The sequence below is a fragment of the Populus alba genome, chromosome 10, assembly GCF_005239225.2.
Source record: "Populus alba chromosome 10, ASM523922v2, whole genome shotgun sequence".
NCBI lineage: Eukaryota > Viridiplantae > Streptophyta > Magnoliopsida > Malpighiales > Salicaceae > Populus > Populus alba.
Window position 1 is genome coordinate 11,886,010 of NC_133293.1, and position 15,053 is coordinate 11,901,062.

Genomic DNA, 15,053 nt, shown 5'->3' on the forward strand with positions numbered 1-15,053 from the left:
AATATTATTTTAATGTATTTTTTAATAAAAAATACTTTGAAAAATAATCATGCTCTCAAATACCTTTTTAATATAAAAAAAAAGATATAAACAAAAAAAAACTTTAAAAAATTAAATTTGTGAAATTATTATTATTAAACTAGATATGATTTTTTCTTTGTTATGGATTATGTATTAGGAGGTGTTTGAGGATATGATAACAATTGCTTTTCAAAATATTTTTTTATTAAAAAAATTATTAAAAAAATATTTTTATTTTTAAAATTTATTTTTTAGTTATCACAACAAAACTATTCAAGAATATATAAAAAATAATTAAAAAAAACACTGTTAATGCCAAACACAAAATACCAAATACAACTTTTCAACAGTAAGTCAACTTTTTTTTTTTCTTATTATTATTGCTATTCTTGATGATATATATCTTTATATTATTTTTTCAGGTGTGAAAAGGTTATGTTTATTTATGTATTCAATTGAATTAAAGATAAGAAATCCATATATTTTAATTTTATATTGATAACAAGTTTACGGCAATTTTAATTATTATTACATATTTGGTAACGTCATGTATAATATATTTTTAAAAATATTTATTTATTAAAAAACATTAAAATAATAATATTTTTTTAGAGCATTACTATTATGTTTGGATTCTAGAAGCCATTCTATGCTTATTTGGTAGTGCGCTTAAAAAATATATACATATTTTAAAAAACATTATATTTATATTCTTAAAGCAAGATTTTAACACACTAATATTAAAAAAATATTTAAAAATACTTTTAAATAAATAATATTTTTAAAAAACATTATACATCTATAGCAAGCAATATTGATTTTTAATGCCAACCCAAGCTAGAGATTAGACAAAAGTATGGAATAACCGTGTTTTCAAAAATGTAAATTTTTTAATTAAAAATTATTTTTTTATATATTTTGAATTTTTTTAATACATTAATTTTTAAAATATAAAAAATATTATTTTAATACATTTTAACATAAAAAATAATTTAAAAAATAACAGCAACTAAATTCCAAAACAGTCATTTAAGAAAAACAAAAAATCATCCAAATAAATGCAAATCCAAGCACAGAAAAGGAAAAAGAGAGAGTTGAAAATGCATCCTCTTGTTGTATTCTAGACCCAAAAAAATACAGACAAGGAAAACGTATCAATGTCAAGTCAATGTGAACTGCAAACTATAAACAGAAAGAGGGAGAAACAAGAAGGGGGGAGAAAGTATGGCGTGGGAGATGCCCTAATAAAATAAACAAGAAAGACAGAGAAGAGAGAGGGAGGGAGGGAGGGAGAGTCAGTGAAGACCCATGGCTCTCAGAAGAGAGAGTAAGAGTGATAACTCATAGTTTAATAGATTGTGCAAGAAGGGAGAGAGCTGGCGTATCTCCAAAAATCCTAAAAATTCGATTCAGTTTGCTTTAAAAAGCAAGGGGCAGATAAAAGTGTACATATACCCAAACATTATATTATAAATATATACAAAACCCAAGATCAAGACTGTCCAAATCAAGTTATAATAAATAAAAAAAACTGCGTGTAAAAACTTGGCCATTATTCAAAGCACCTCCACCTTTCTCTCTCTTGGACTACAGAAAAACCCACCATTGTTGATTGAGTTTGTTCCCTTCTTTCAACAACCTGCCTCTTATCTCTAGAAAGCATTTTGCTCGCTTGTGCTTCGCTGTTCTTGTTCTTTGGTCAATATGTGTTAAGATTTGTAGTTAGTGCTGCTAATTTTTATAATACTAAACAAACAGCAGTGAACGTGCTTCTTCCTTGTCTTGTTGCCTCTCGCGCACACTATTCCCCTCTCTCTTCCTGTCTCCCATGCATAGTTAAAAAAAGAAGTGAAAGTGAAAATTAAAATTAAAAATACTAAAATCTTCACGCCTGGAAATGAAAATGATTAGTGTTTTTTCTTTTTATACAAAACAGTCTGTTTTGAGAAGTGAATGAAAGAGAGAGTCTTTGGAATTTGGGCTGTTTTCTACCTTTCGAGACTCCTCATGCTTGTGTCTAATTAACAATCCAGAACTCTTTTCTTTTCAATTGCAGGTCTCTTTGTTTCAGTTCTTCAGATGGGTTTCTTGAGAGGGATTTGTTTATTTCTCTAATTTCTTTCGTCTTCCTCTTTTGCTCAAATCACGCTAAACAATGCTGTAAATGATAGTTTACTTGTAGTTAAGCAACAGCAGTGCCACTTTTCTCTGTACATCAGAAGAAGAAGAAAGGTCTTTGTACATCAGAAAAAGAAAAAAAGGGTAGCTGCAACATTGCTACCTTGTTAAAGAGTATTACCTCAGACATACATGGCTGTGTTGTGTCCCTGTGTTATTGGGTTTTTTCCTTGTTAGATATGAACCGGGGGTCAGAGAAACAAGGAGAAAATCAAGAAGAAACTGAGAGATTTTAGTTCTTGTTGTGCTATGGCGTTGAAGATACAGCAAAGCTACCACCACTCAGTGGCTGTTAAAATGAATGGGCAGCAAATGGGGACCAAAAGGGGGTATACATTTATACAAGCCAACAGGACTTGGCTTCCCAAGATTTTGTTGCTCTGGGTCATGGCTATGGCACTTTTTAGTTTGACAATATACAATGGCATGGATGCTGATAATAGAGTGAGGAGGAAGGAGGTGTTGAGTAGCATGTGTGATCAAAGGGCTAGAATGCTGCAAGATCAATTCAATGTTAGTGTCAACCATGTTCATGCCCTTGCCATTCTTGTCTCCACTTTTCATTACTACAAGAACCCGTCTGCAATTGACCAGGTTTGTACTCCTTTCTTTCTCTTGAAACTTTGATTTCAGTTTTTGTTAGTTGAATTTTGAAGGTTCTTAATGGTTGCCGGCGAAAAAGACAAAAAATAAAAGAAGGCAAGATGATTTTGGAATCTCAGTTTGTTTGCTGTTCTGTTCCCTAACAAAAAAATAAAGAAATGGAAACTCACTTCGATTTAGCCACAAGTCATGCAAGGTTTAGTTAACTTTGATTTCTGAAGAATTTTTTCTTTCTTTCTTTCTTCTTCTTCTTCTTGTATTTTTTTTTTTGCTTTGAAGTTGTTTAGGCTGTTTGTTCATCAACAAATTATGGTGAAGCCATTGGAAACTTACATTTCCTTGCGATTTGGCTTGCAAGACGTTAAAAAAACACGATATGACTTCGTCAAATGTTTGTATACGACTAGGGAGCTCTTTCATCCTTAGATACCTTGTTCTCTGATTGTGCATGCTGAGAATTGATTTTGATAAAAACTGCAGGAAACCTTTGCTGAGTACACTGCTAGAACTGCTTTTGAGAGGCCATTGTTAAGTGGCGTAGCCTATGCACAAAGAGTGGTCAATTCAGAGCGGCTGGAATTTGAGAGGCAACATGGGTGGACAATAAAGACAATGGAGAGGGAGCCTTCACCCATTCGAGATGAATATGCACCTGTAATATTTTCTCAGGAGACGGTCTCCTACATTGAGTCTCTTGACATGATGTCAGGGGAGGTAACTTTTTGAGCCTGTGACTTGAATTTGGATCCCTTGTTTACACCATTTACGTTTTAGCATCTAGTTTTTAAGTTTTCTTTGGCATGATGCAGGAGGACAGAGAAAACATACTGAGGGCTAGGGCTACCGGGAAAGCTGTTTTGACGGGCCCCTTTAGGTTACTAGGTTCTCATCACCTCGGTGTTGTATTGACATTCCCTGTTTACAAGTCTAAGCTTCCTCCAAGCCCTACTGTGGCCCAGCGCATTGAGGCATCTGCTGGGTGAGTGCTGGTTTATATTAACATTTTCAATTAAATTCAATATCGATTTGAAAAATATATAGGCTGGCTAGAAGATTCGACAAAACATGGTTCTATGATGTTACTCAAAAAATTCTCTTTATGCTTCAGCAGTTTATTTTAGATACTAATTTTGAGCTTTGAAGTTTCGCATTTTGGTTTATTAGTGTGATGAAATTATTTGTTTGATGCCATTAAATTTGATCTGTTGGCGCATAATAAATATGACATTTTGAGACTTTGTTTCATCTCTCCTTTTCCTTGTTTTCCTATCTTCTTGCTGCAATGCTGCATATCTACAATATCGTATATTAGAAAAAGAAAAAATTTCATTCTGTTTCACAGAGACAGTTTTGTTGCTTCAAAATGATTCAATTGTTTTATTTTTGTAAAATAGCTTAAAATATTTGGCAAGGTAAATCCTTTGTTACTCTATATGATTGTCATTGACATGGAAATTTGGAAATCTTTATTGTATCAGGTGTGTACTTTAGATTGAGGTGTTGTTTCTTCGATATGGATATGATGAATTTTATTTCCATTATGCTGCCTCTGAATTTCAGCGATATTTTTGTGTTTAAATGGAAATTTGCTCCTCATTGTGATCTTTGTTCTACAGCTTTGAACCAATTTCTGATTTTTCAAGTCTACCTCTCCTGAGCTGTCTAGAGATGGAAATTAAAAACTTCTTATTGAATTGCATTTCACTATTAGCAATTAGAAAACAGACAGTCAAATGCTCTCTTAGGCCCGTGGTAGTGTTTGATATTATGGCTGGAATTTCATCCACGTCACCTTTATTTCCTGGCTATTTGGGCTTCCTGCGTTGGAATGCTTCATCCCTTACGGTTTGGTTGATGCCATGTATTTTGTAGAAAATCTGGTTCATCTATTAATATAGATTTCAAATTGAAAGCAGATACCTTGGTGGAGCCTTTGATGTCGAGTCCCTTGTGGAGAATTTACTTGGACAGCTTGCTGGGAATCAGGCAATTTTGGTGAATGTTTATGACATAACTAACTCTTCTGACCTTTTAATCATGTATGGTCACCAAAATCAAGACGGTGACATGTCTCTTTTGCATGAAAGCAAGCTTGATTTTGGAGATCCATTCAGAAGGCATCTGATGACATGCAGGTAAATGTATCAAATCACTGATCTTGATTTCCTAAGATAAATGGAAGAGTGAGTTTCCAGCATACAGATGCTTATAATTTGAAATCTGAGCAGGTACCACGAGAAGGCGCCCACTTCATGGACTGCACTCACCACAACTTTCTTATTCTTTGTGATCGGTTTATTAGTGGGTTACATCTTGTATGAAGCAGCAATTCATATTGTAAAGGTCGAGGATGATTTCCATGAAATGCAGGATTTGAAAGTCCAGGCTGAAGCTGCTGATGTTGCTAAATCCCAGGTATTTTTCCCAACATTTCTGTTAAGAATATAACTGAACCCCCCTTGTTTTCTTGCTGTAGCATCTTCCTACCTGAGTATCATTGTGTTTTTGATGCCAGTTTCTAGCTACTGTATCTCACGAAATCAGAACACCTATGAATGGCATCCTTGGTATGCAAGATCTCTCCTTTCATTTATGGAATGTGAAAAATATTCTAGGTTCTTGTCTTTTCGTAATCAGTGGTATGGTCTGTGCACAATTGCAGGAATGCTTGCTTTGCTACTAGATACGGATTTAAGTTCAACCCAGAGGGACTATGCTCAAACTGCTCAAGTCTGTGGAAAGGCACTGATAGCTTTGATAAATGAGGTGCTTGACCGGGCAAAAATTGAAGCTGGAAAGCTAGAGCTGGAAGCAGTCCCATTCCATATTCGATCCATAGTAGATGATGTCCTTTCTTTGTTTTCTGAGAAGTCTAGAAACAAAGGCATTGAGGTAAGTCCTAGGGAAACACAATAAGGGCAAGTCAGTATATTCATATCTTTTCTTGTTAGCTGAAATGAATTCTCTTAAAGGGACCAAAGACCTGTTTCATTCTTTTCCTTGGGTTGAAATATCACGTCTGGTCTTTGGATTTTGTAAAAGACAAACTGCAAGTTTCTCTTTTATGTTTAATCTGACCTCTTCTTTTTTTCTTCTTTTCCATGGACTCCTGATATCAATTGGTGGTGGCATTCTGGATTTGTTATCTCATTGTAAAAAATGCCCGAAACATGGTTGCGTAATCAATTGTGGAAGTGCAGCTGGCAGTGTTTGTTTCTGATAAAGTTCCAGAAATTGTTGTTGGTGATCCTGGGAGATTCAGACAGATTATCACAAATCTGGTGGGGAACTCTGTTAAGGTTAGTGTATTGCTTGAATTTTGTTATACAGTTCAACCTACTAGAATGTATATGTGTGATTTCTTGTTAGTTCATTTATCAATTAGCCAACAGTAATAGTGATAGAGGTTTGTCTTAGCACAAATATTATGTTTTACTATGCAGTTTATGATTAATCCAATAATTATTTTTTTTCATCATTAGCTTTATTGCCTTCTTTAGAATTCTACCTCTTGTTGTAATTGACATTTAATTATGTTTGGTAGTTCACTGAAAGAGGACATACATTCGTTAAAGTTCATCTGTATGAACATGCCAAGGCCACGACAGATACAAAAGCAGACACTTGTTTAATTGGTGGGTCCAATGAAAGTATGCTTGTATCAGGGTCCCAAAAGTACAATACCTTAAGTGGTTGTGAAGCAGCAGATGATCAGAACAGTTGGGATGTCTTCAAGCATCTTTCCGATGAAGATTTCCAATTTGATGCCTCAATAAATGTAATGACCAGCAATGAAGCTTCTGAAAATATTACTTTGATGGTGTGTGTGGAGGATACAGGAATTGGCATCCCCTTAAAAGCCCAGAGTCGTGTTTTCATGCCCTTTGTGCAGGCAGACAGTTCAACATCAAGACATTATGGAGGAACTGGAATTGGATTGAGTATAAGCAAATGTCTGGTTGAGCTCATGGGTGGTCAAATAAGCTTTATTAGCCGACCTGAGGTTGGAAGCACATTTTCATTCACAGCTGTTTTTGGCACGTGCAAGAAAAATGCTTTCACCAAAATGGAAAAACGCAATGCTGAAGATTTGCCTTCTGGCTTTAGAGGATTGAAAGCATTAGTTGTTGATGGAAAACCAGTTAGGGCTGCTGTAACCAGATACCATTTGAAGAGGCTTGGTATCCTAGCTGAAGTTGTGAGTAACCTCAAGGTGGCTGCTGGTAGCTGTGGGAAAAATGGTTCTCTAACATCTGGGTAAGTTCATTTGGCTGGCTTTACCCCTAATCATTCTAACTTAATTATGAAATTGAAAGGTTCTAGTGAAATAGCAAGAAACATGTGTGAATCTTCTGCCCATCACCGATGTCTATGGTTTTCCTTTTGGTTCGATCTTAATGAAAAAACACGTTAATCATTCCACTTTTCATGCCACTTTGTGTCTTCACGAGGGGAAGCTCGTTTACTAGATTGTGGCTTCTGTGTTTTAACTAAGAAATGACTTATTTTCATGTCATTTGCTACTATGATGCACATCATCTGCCCAAGATTCAGATTGCAGTGTGTTTATCATATAGAATTCATATCAGGAACATTGTTGGGAGTGTGTAGTTGTAATTGAATTTTTGCAATGCCAAGATCTCTACTAAAGCCTTATTGCACTGAGTTGTTGGTTGGGGATGGTTGATGGATTTTCTCTCCTTGTCCTCCCTGACAGCTTTGGCCTAACTATCAAGACTGAGTTCCAATGTTCACAAAATAATTTCAAAGTAAGATAGCTTTAGGCCTACGTTTAACCCATACTTCAAGGGCAGCAGGGTTTTTATGTGAAAGAGCATGTTAAAAGTATAAAAGGCTATATTTTCCCTTCACTTAATAATGTAAGCTTTTTTCATAAATACTTTTGGGTTGAAATTTCCCCTGATAGGGTAATCAAAGAAAATTACTCTCTCATGGAGTGTCTCCTAAATTCTTTGGAGTGCACTTCTATTGTGCGAGCACTTGTAGTTTTGGCTGATATAGAAACCATAAAAGAATTGATCTGAATAAAAAAGGTATCAAATAATAGTTTTTATAAAAGATGACACGTGAGTTAGCCGATAAAAATAGATCATTGATAGAGCTCCTACATTTTCATTTTGTTGAGAATTTGAAATTCCATGCTACCTTGTGCTTGGCATAACCTCTTTGTTTTAAATTGCAGAAGTAAAATCCAGCCAGATATAATTCTAGTCGAGAAGGATACATGGATTTCTGGGGAGGATGGTGTTTCAAGTGTATGGAAACTGGACTGGAAACAAAACGGACATGCGTTCAAGTTTCCTAAGATGATCCTTCTTGCTACCAATATTACCAATTCTGAATTTGATAAAGCAAAGGCAGCAGGTTTTGCCGATACCGTGATCATGAAACCTTTGAGAGCAAGTATGGTGGCTGCATGTCTTCTTCAGGTGCTGGGCATGGGCAAGAAGAGATCACAAGGGAAATGCATGCCAAATGGATCTCCTTTCCTTCAGAGCCTTCTCTGTGGAAAGAAGATTCTGGTGGTTGATGACAATAGGGTAAACCGCAGAGTTGCTGCAGGTGCGCTAAAGAAGTTTGGAGCTGATGTCGAGTGTGCTGACAGTGGTAAAGAAGCACTGAGATTGCTTCAACTACCACACACTTTTGATGCATGCTTCATGGATATTCAAATGCCAGAAATGGATGGGTATGACTTTGAGATTTTGTTTTATGATTTTGGATTGCAGTGTCCTTTATTTTTCAGCTCTTCTTCCTTGGTTGCTTATAGAATGAAATTATTTTTGTCTATACCCCTTTCTCATAAAAGCCAAACTGATCAATGTCTTTGATTACCTCTCTTTTTTCTTTCCATTTTTTTTGTTAACAAACTTTTTTGGCATCATATAACAATATTGCATAAGAAATTTTAGTTCGTATGTGGAGAAATTATTAGGTCAGGTGTGTTTTTAGTTGCTCCAATTTGTGGTTTGCAAGGAGCAATGTAATCTTTTTGGCTAAAAGAAGCCATGCTTTTGCCAGTCATATTTGGGCAACCAGAGCAGTAGTGGGAATGGAAGGGCATTTGGTCCTGAATTGCCTGGTTCTTGTATCTTTTCATCTGATTGAAAAGCAACTAGGCTCCATTATTTGTTAAAATAAGTTTAAAGAGCAAATTTCATGCTCCCATAAGTTTCAAACCTTGGAGGATACACAAATTGGTGATCTAGGGGCTTAGGACTCATATTCTCTACCACTTCTTGTGCATACTTAACAGATTTGTTTACACGGCATCAGGAACTAAGCAAGTACAATTGGCATGCTTTGCATGATGTTTACATTCCAAGTACCATTTACATGGGTTTTCTCCTCCAGGTTTGAGGCAACTCGTCGTATCCGGCAGATGGAGAGCCAGGCAAATGAGCAGATGAGTGGTGAATCCATGGTAGAAGGAGGAACAGCTAGAAAAGGCCAGTGGCATATTCCAATATTAGCAATGACAGCTGATGTGATACATGCCACACATGATGAGTGCTTGAAATGCGGGATGGATGGATACGTCTCAAAGCCTTTCGAGGAAGAAAATCTCTATCAGGCAGTTGCCAGGTTCTTTGATAGCAAATCCACTTTAAAGTCATAGTAGGATTCCCCTTGCCTCGTGGGAACTGGGAAAATCTAAATTGGAGAGTTTCTTTGGTTGATCTGAACCAGCAATTTTGAATCACCGGCTGGTGCACTTGGTCTCGAGTGGATAATGGACGTTGGTTTCCTTGGGTTTTCGATGATTCGTCATCGAAAAATAGTTACAGGTTCGGGCAATTATTTCTAACCAACTTCAGTTTAACTTGAATAGATGCTAAGCACATGTATACTACTAGAGAAGCCTCCGTCCCCACTTGTATGTATAGATCATTGGGAGGGGGAAGGAGCAAAAGTTGTAAATCTTATTCTCTTTTTCCTTTTTTGTTGCTGAGGAGTCTTCACCCTTGTTTTGTATTGTTACCTATTCAGCAAGACTTATTGACTAGACATTGCTTTGCCATAGAAGGGTAGTTGAGAGTGAAACCATTTGCTTCATTGCATTTGCATTGCCTTGGATAATTGATGGAGAAAGCCATGTTATATGAATTCATGCTCAATGAAACTTTTTCTGTTAATTGCACCTTCCAGGGAGTTGCCGGAGTGCGCCGTGTTTTAGTCCCCCTCCACAGGTGGTTTGATATCTATCCCCTCTGTCACTGCTTGGAAGCTTTGGGATTAATAGAGACAATTTTCTAACGTGCCATTAACTAGTTTCTGTTGAAAGTGCGTTCACAGCTGCGAAATTACTTCTCTTTTGATGGTTACTTGCACTCTCTGATTTCTTAACCTTGATGGGTTGTCCTCCTATATATGAATATATCTTGGAAAAGTTACGAGTAAGTTCACCAAGTTGAACACGCAATGACTTGTATGCTTATTTTAGTTTGTGAAAAATATATTTCTGGGTCATCAATTCTCTCCCCCTTGTTTTCGTTAAGATGTTTTTCAGCGCTGGTGTTTCTGTTTGGTATTGTAATAGTAATTGAATCGTTAAAAAATATATTAAAATTTTTTTAAAAATTTTATTTTTAATTAGATCTTCAAAATAATTTAAAAATATATAAAATAAATTAAAATGAAAAAATCATTTTTTTTCAAAAACTCCTTCGAAATGCCAAAAATAAAAATGCTTTTTAATTACTAAGCAGAAGTTGATTGGTATGGTGAAGTAAGCTCTGGACGTAGGTCGAGTTGTCAAGACCACAACTCGCCGCAAAGTTGAATGTTGATGGACATGAGGTGTCATATGAACGTGTTTGGGAGTGTGGTTGAAGTTGCTTTTTAAAGTGTTTTTTACTCAGAAAAGCATGTCAATAATGTTATTTTATTTTTTAAAAATCATTTTTGAGATCAGCATATCAAAATGATTTGAAAACATAAAAAACATATTACTTTAAAGCAAAAAAAAAAATTTAAATTTTTTAAAAAACATTTTTGGACCGCAATGCCAAACAAAAACCAGACCTTCCTAATAACAGTGTTTCAGAAGGGTCACTTTTCACATATGCGGCGGTGGACGTTGATCAAAGTGATTTGTGAGAGGTAGACGTTTCCTACCCACTTCAATCCAGCTCATCCAGGTTGTCAAAATTGCTAAAATCACATGCTTTCTTCTTCTTCTTCTTCTTCTTCTTCTTCTTCTTTATATCATAACATTAACTATACTTCCTTGATTTCAATACAATAACTAAAGCCGGTAGAGGACGGAATCCACTTATTTAAATAATTATATATTTTTGTTTCACAAAGAGGAAAAAATAAGTTGCTACTAGATATTTATATATACGTTGTCCTTGCTCCGCTTTTACCTCGCCAGCCCTCGCCACCGTAAGGCGGAGATCAGGCCTGAATAGCCATCAGCCCATTGCTAGGCCGAGCATGAGCCCATCAAATCAAGGCACGCCCTAGATTTGTTAAGAGGATAAAAAGAATTCAACGATTTGTTTGTTGATAATTCTAGAGGCGTAGACAGTTAATATTGGGGATTTCTAGTAATTAGTTGAGGTTTAAAATTTAAGAGGGATGAGGTGTGATTTCCAGAGAAAAGGATTGCCTGCCATCGCTTTGCATAATAATAACAACAATAATCATAATAATAATTTATGGTTATTATCATTTTTAATAATAATACGTTTTACGAATATTATTATTAAAAGAAATACGTTTTACGGATCATAATTTTTTGATAAATGCGTGCTAATCGAGGGGGTTGGTTTGGGATTTTAATTATGAAAGGGGCTATTGGCACAACCTTTTTTATATATATATTTTGCACATGGAATGCTCGAATTGTCCCTGTATTCCAGTCACTATAATTAATAATATTTATTATAGCTATAAATAATTAAAACCGAAACCATGACATCCACTGGATATATCAGGCCACAACAAATTCCAGCCATGTAACATCACAGTTCCAGCCATGCTGGGTTTAGCATTTCTCAGCCTTCCCAGAACAGTTTTTGACAGCATTAAAATAGTCCGTCGAATAACAGTTTATTCGTTCACAGGATGCTATTCCCCCAGGCCTGATTAGGAGTGAGTAAAAAATTTTAAAAATTAATTAAATTGAAAAAAAATTTAAAAAATAACTGAAAAAATTAAAACGGGAAAAAAAAATTAAATTGATTAAAATTTAAAAAAAAAACTGATTGGTTTGGTTTTAGTTTTATAAACACGAAACTGAAAAAATCAAACTGAATCCAAACCGGAAAAAACAAAGTCAAATAAAAAAAATCGAGCTAAGCCGGTTTGAATTGATTTTTGTTCTAAAATAACTTAATCAAATTAAAATCAGTCAGTTTGAACCGATTTTAGTTTAGTTTTAGATTTTTTTTAAAAAAATCAATTTAATTATTTTTTATATATAAAAATCAAATTACATTGAAAATAATTTATTTAGCCTTGATCTTCGGATTCTGTGCGTAGTGCAAGCCCTAGAATGCCCCGAATCCACATGCACTTTTTTTGTTCTTTCAATTGTTTGCTGTCCCATACGCATCATTTTTCCCCGATTGCCTTCGAAACCCAATAATGTCATGTCCCATATGCATCTTTTTACTCAAAACCATTCATAATATATGATTTTTTTGGGCACAAATGTAAGAGATAAGAACAATCATACTTTAATATATTCACGACAGGTATGCGATTTGTTGCACCTTTCAAAAAGAGAGGGTGGGGAACGAGTCCACTTAATATTGCGGACAAAGAATAAAATGTTCCACTCTATGCGTTTCATCCACATAGAGAATCGGCAATATTATGCTTTTAAAAAAAGCTGGTTCTCCTCGGAAACTCCACAATTAGATATTATTAGGCTGGTGCGCACGCTAAGATGCGGGTTCGTATTATTTGCCTGCTAATATATTTAGGTATTCGCCAATATGTTTTGGAAAAAGAAGAAAAATACAATAATTCAGGTTATTATCTTAGTCAATTAAATAAGTTGGTTTTATAAAAATAATACAGTATTAATCTGGATTAAAAGATAAAACTATAAACAATAAATTTTTTTATAAAAAGGGTTAAGCAAAAAGACTAAGAAGTCTTAAGAATAATGATGAAATTAAAAAACACCAATATATGATATAAATTTGAACATGTAGAATTTTTCAATGTATTAAAAAAATAATTAATATAAATCAAAAAACTTCTGCACACATCAAATCAAATAAATCATAAGTCATTTTGTAAATAGATTTTACAAAAAAATCATGAACGATAAATACAAATATAATTCAAGAAATTTGAGAAATCAATATAAATTAAAATATTTAATATCGCAACACAAATTATTCACCTGATTTTATCTAATAAATTTGCTTATTAAAATCAATTTGTAATAGAATTTGACACACACAAAATTCATTGAATAAAATAAAAGAAAAAAAATACTATGCAAGACTACATATATCAAAAGTAATATAAAAAAATACATAATGAATCTGTATAATATATATATATATATATATATATATATATATTAAAAATAAATTGTACTAACCTTTGTAAAAAATAAAACACCCAATTTAATTAAATAACAATAGTTATTTCAAAAGGGCAAAAAAAAAATCATAGAGAATGATTATTAATTAAAAAATATATTTAGAAATTATTTTACAAAAGACATACAAAAGAGCTATTAACAAAAAAAATATTCAAAAAAAAAATTGAAAGAGGCTAGACGTTGTTGGGCCTATAGAGTCAGGCCTAGTATTTGGCCCACCCATAAAAGGCCCCGCATGTGGGCCTTTAATTGTTTTAGGCAATTTTTTGTAAAAACAAGACGACGCATCTTTTATAGGTGCCTAGAATCTAGCCACTAGCGTGCCTAAAAAAAATGAGGTTCTTATTTTACCCAAAAAAACTATTTTTTACCCAAAACTTCTATAAAACACTTTGAAAACTTTGTTAAACCAATCTATGGCATTCAAAAACAAATAAACAAAAAAAAGCTTCTCAAAACCCAATATCAACCTGAAACAAAAAATCTTTCAGAGTTTAGATTTGGTTTTTTAGATGTTCTAAAAGTACAAAAATAAAAAATTAATCTTAACCCCTCTCATCATATGACATCTTTCGACATAAAAATATATCGTTTTGGTGGCCAAAATCTTCTCTATGACAACCTTTTTTCTCTAAGCTAGAATCCAGTAACTTTCTCTTTCTCTCCATCCAAAAAAAGACTAAAAAAAAGAGAAAATGAAGTCTCGTGCCAAAATGAAATGTATATCAATTATAAAAACCGGTTACCTAATAGCTTAAAAAGATAAAGGATTAAAATAAGCTTTGTAAACAAATTGAAAAGACGCCACCTATTTTATTTGTGTTTTTCACATTAGTTCTTTGTCTATCAATTCAACCCTCACCAAAAAATTCACTTAGGCTCTAATTTGGGCTAAAAAATATTCAATTGTGAAAAAAAAATTGATGATCAAATTTAAAATTTTCAACAAAATTTTCCACCCAAGGAGAAAAGTAGCTACACTATGCAATTTGCACAATGAGACATTGAGCTCTTTTAGCTTTTTAACTAGTTAGCTATCCTACTTTCCGCCACGGGACAAAGCAATTTTTTTTATCTATAAAAATTGTGCAAACATTGTTAATACTTACAATAACATAAAAAATTAGTTTGTATCAAATAATTTTAATATGTGTCATATTACCATGTTTAATTTTGAGACCGCGTCATATTAGATTGACATTGATCAACACAAGTTTATCATAACTATTTTTTAACCTCACGTTCAAAAAGAAATTTATCAAGTAAGAATTTGTAAATTTCTCAAGTAAAAATTTTCAAAAATAAAATTTTAACCCCATATTAGATTGACATCGATCAATACTTTAGGCATAACAATCTCTCTCTCCTAATTAAGGATTTAAAAATTTTATCACGAATGGTTCATGTGAATTACTGTCAGAGGTCGGACAATTAGACGACTTGTGATTTGCAACAACCCAACCTTTAAAGAATTATTCAAAGCCAAAAAAGATTAGATCTTCTAGTAATAAATTTCTAAACAACTCTAAATCTGTCGAACGAAATCATAAAACTCCTAAATAATTTTGTTTTGATGTTTTTATTGCGTGTATAAAATTTGAGAATCCAACAACAACCACTACCACAAGTGCCAACTCAATCTCCATGACCTTTTTCATTT

General features: G+C 33.8%; 1 protein-coding gene across 1 annotated transcript; it reads left to right on the forward strand.

Annotated features, from left to right (window-relative positions):
- The first annotated feature begins 1,337 nt into the window (after window positions 1-1,337).
- LOC118046466 (histidine kinase 4) lies at window positions 1,338-10,085 on the forward strand. Its single transcript, XM_035055377.2, has 11 exons — window positions 1,338-2,793; window positions 3,283-3,516; window positions 3,612-3,781; window positions 4,719-4,937; window positions 5,031-5,217; window positions 5,318-5,369; window positions 5,465-5,694; window positions 6,003-6,101; window positions 6,347-7,059; window positions 8,006-8,512; window positions 9,178-10,085. Exons 1-11 carry the CDS (start codon window positions 2,449-2,451, stop codon window positions 9,440-9,442), a joined length of 3,021 nt encoding a protein of 1,006 aa, XP_034911268.1. The 5' UTR covers window positions 1,338-2,448; the 3' UTR covers window positions 9,443-10,085.
- The last annotated feature ends 4,968 nt before the right edge of the window (window positions 10,086-15,053 follow it).

What these genes read in the sequence shown, in the direction of transcription:
- LOC118046466 (XM_035055377.2), top strand. Translation starts at nt 2,449, where the DNA reads ATGGCGTTGAAGATACAGCAAAGCTACCACCACTCAGTGGCTGTTAAA. An exon ending in CGCATTGAGGCATCTGCTGG is followed by an intron (nt 3,782 to 4,718) that starts GTGAGTGCTGGT and finishes AATTGAAAGCAG; the next exon opens with ATACCTTGGTGGAGCCTTTG. An exon ending in CTAGAAACAAAGGCATTGAG is followed by an intron (nt 5,695 to 6,002) that starts GTAAGTCCTAGG and finishes GTGGAAGTGCAG; the next exon opens with CTGGCAGTGTTTGTTTCTGA.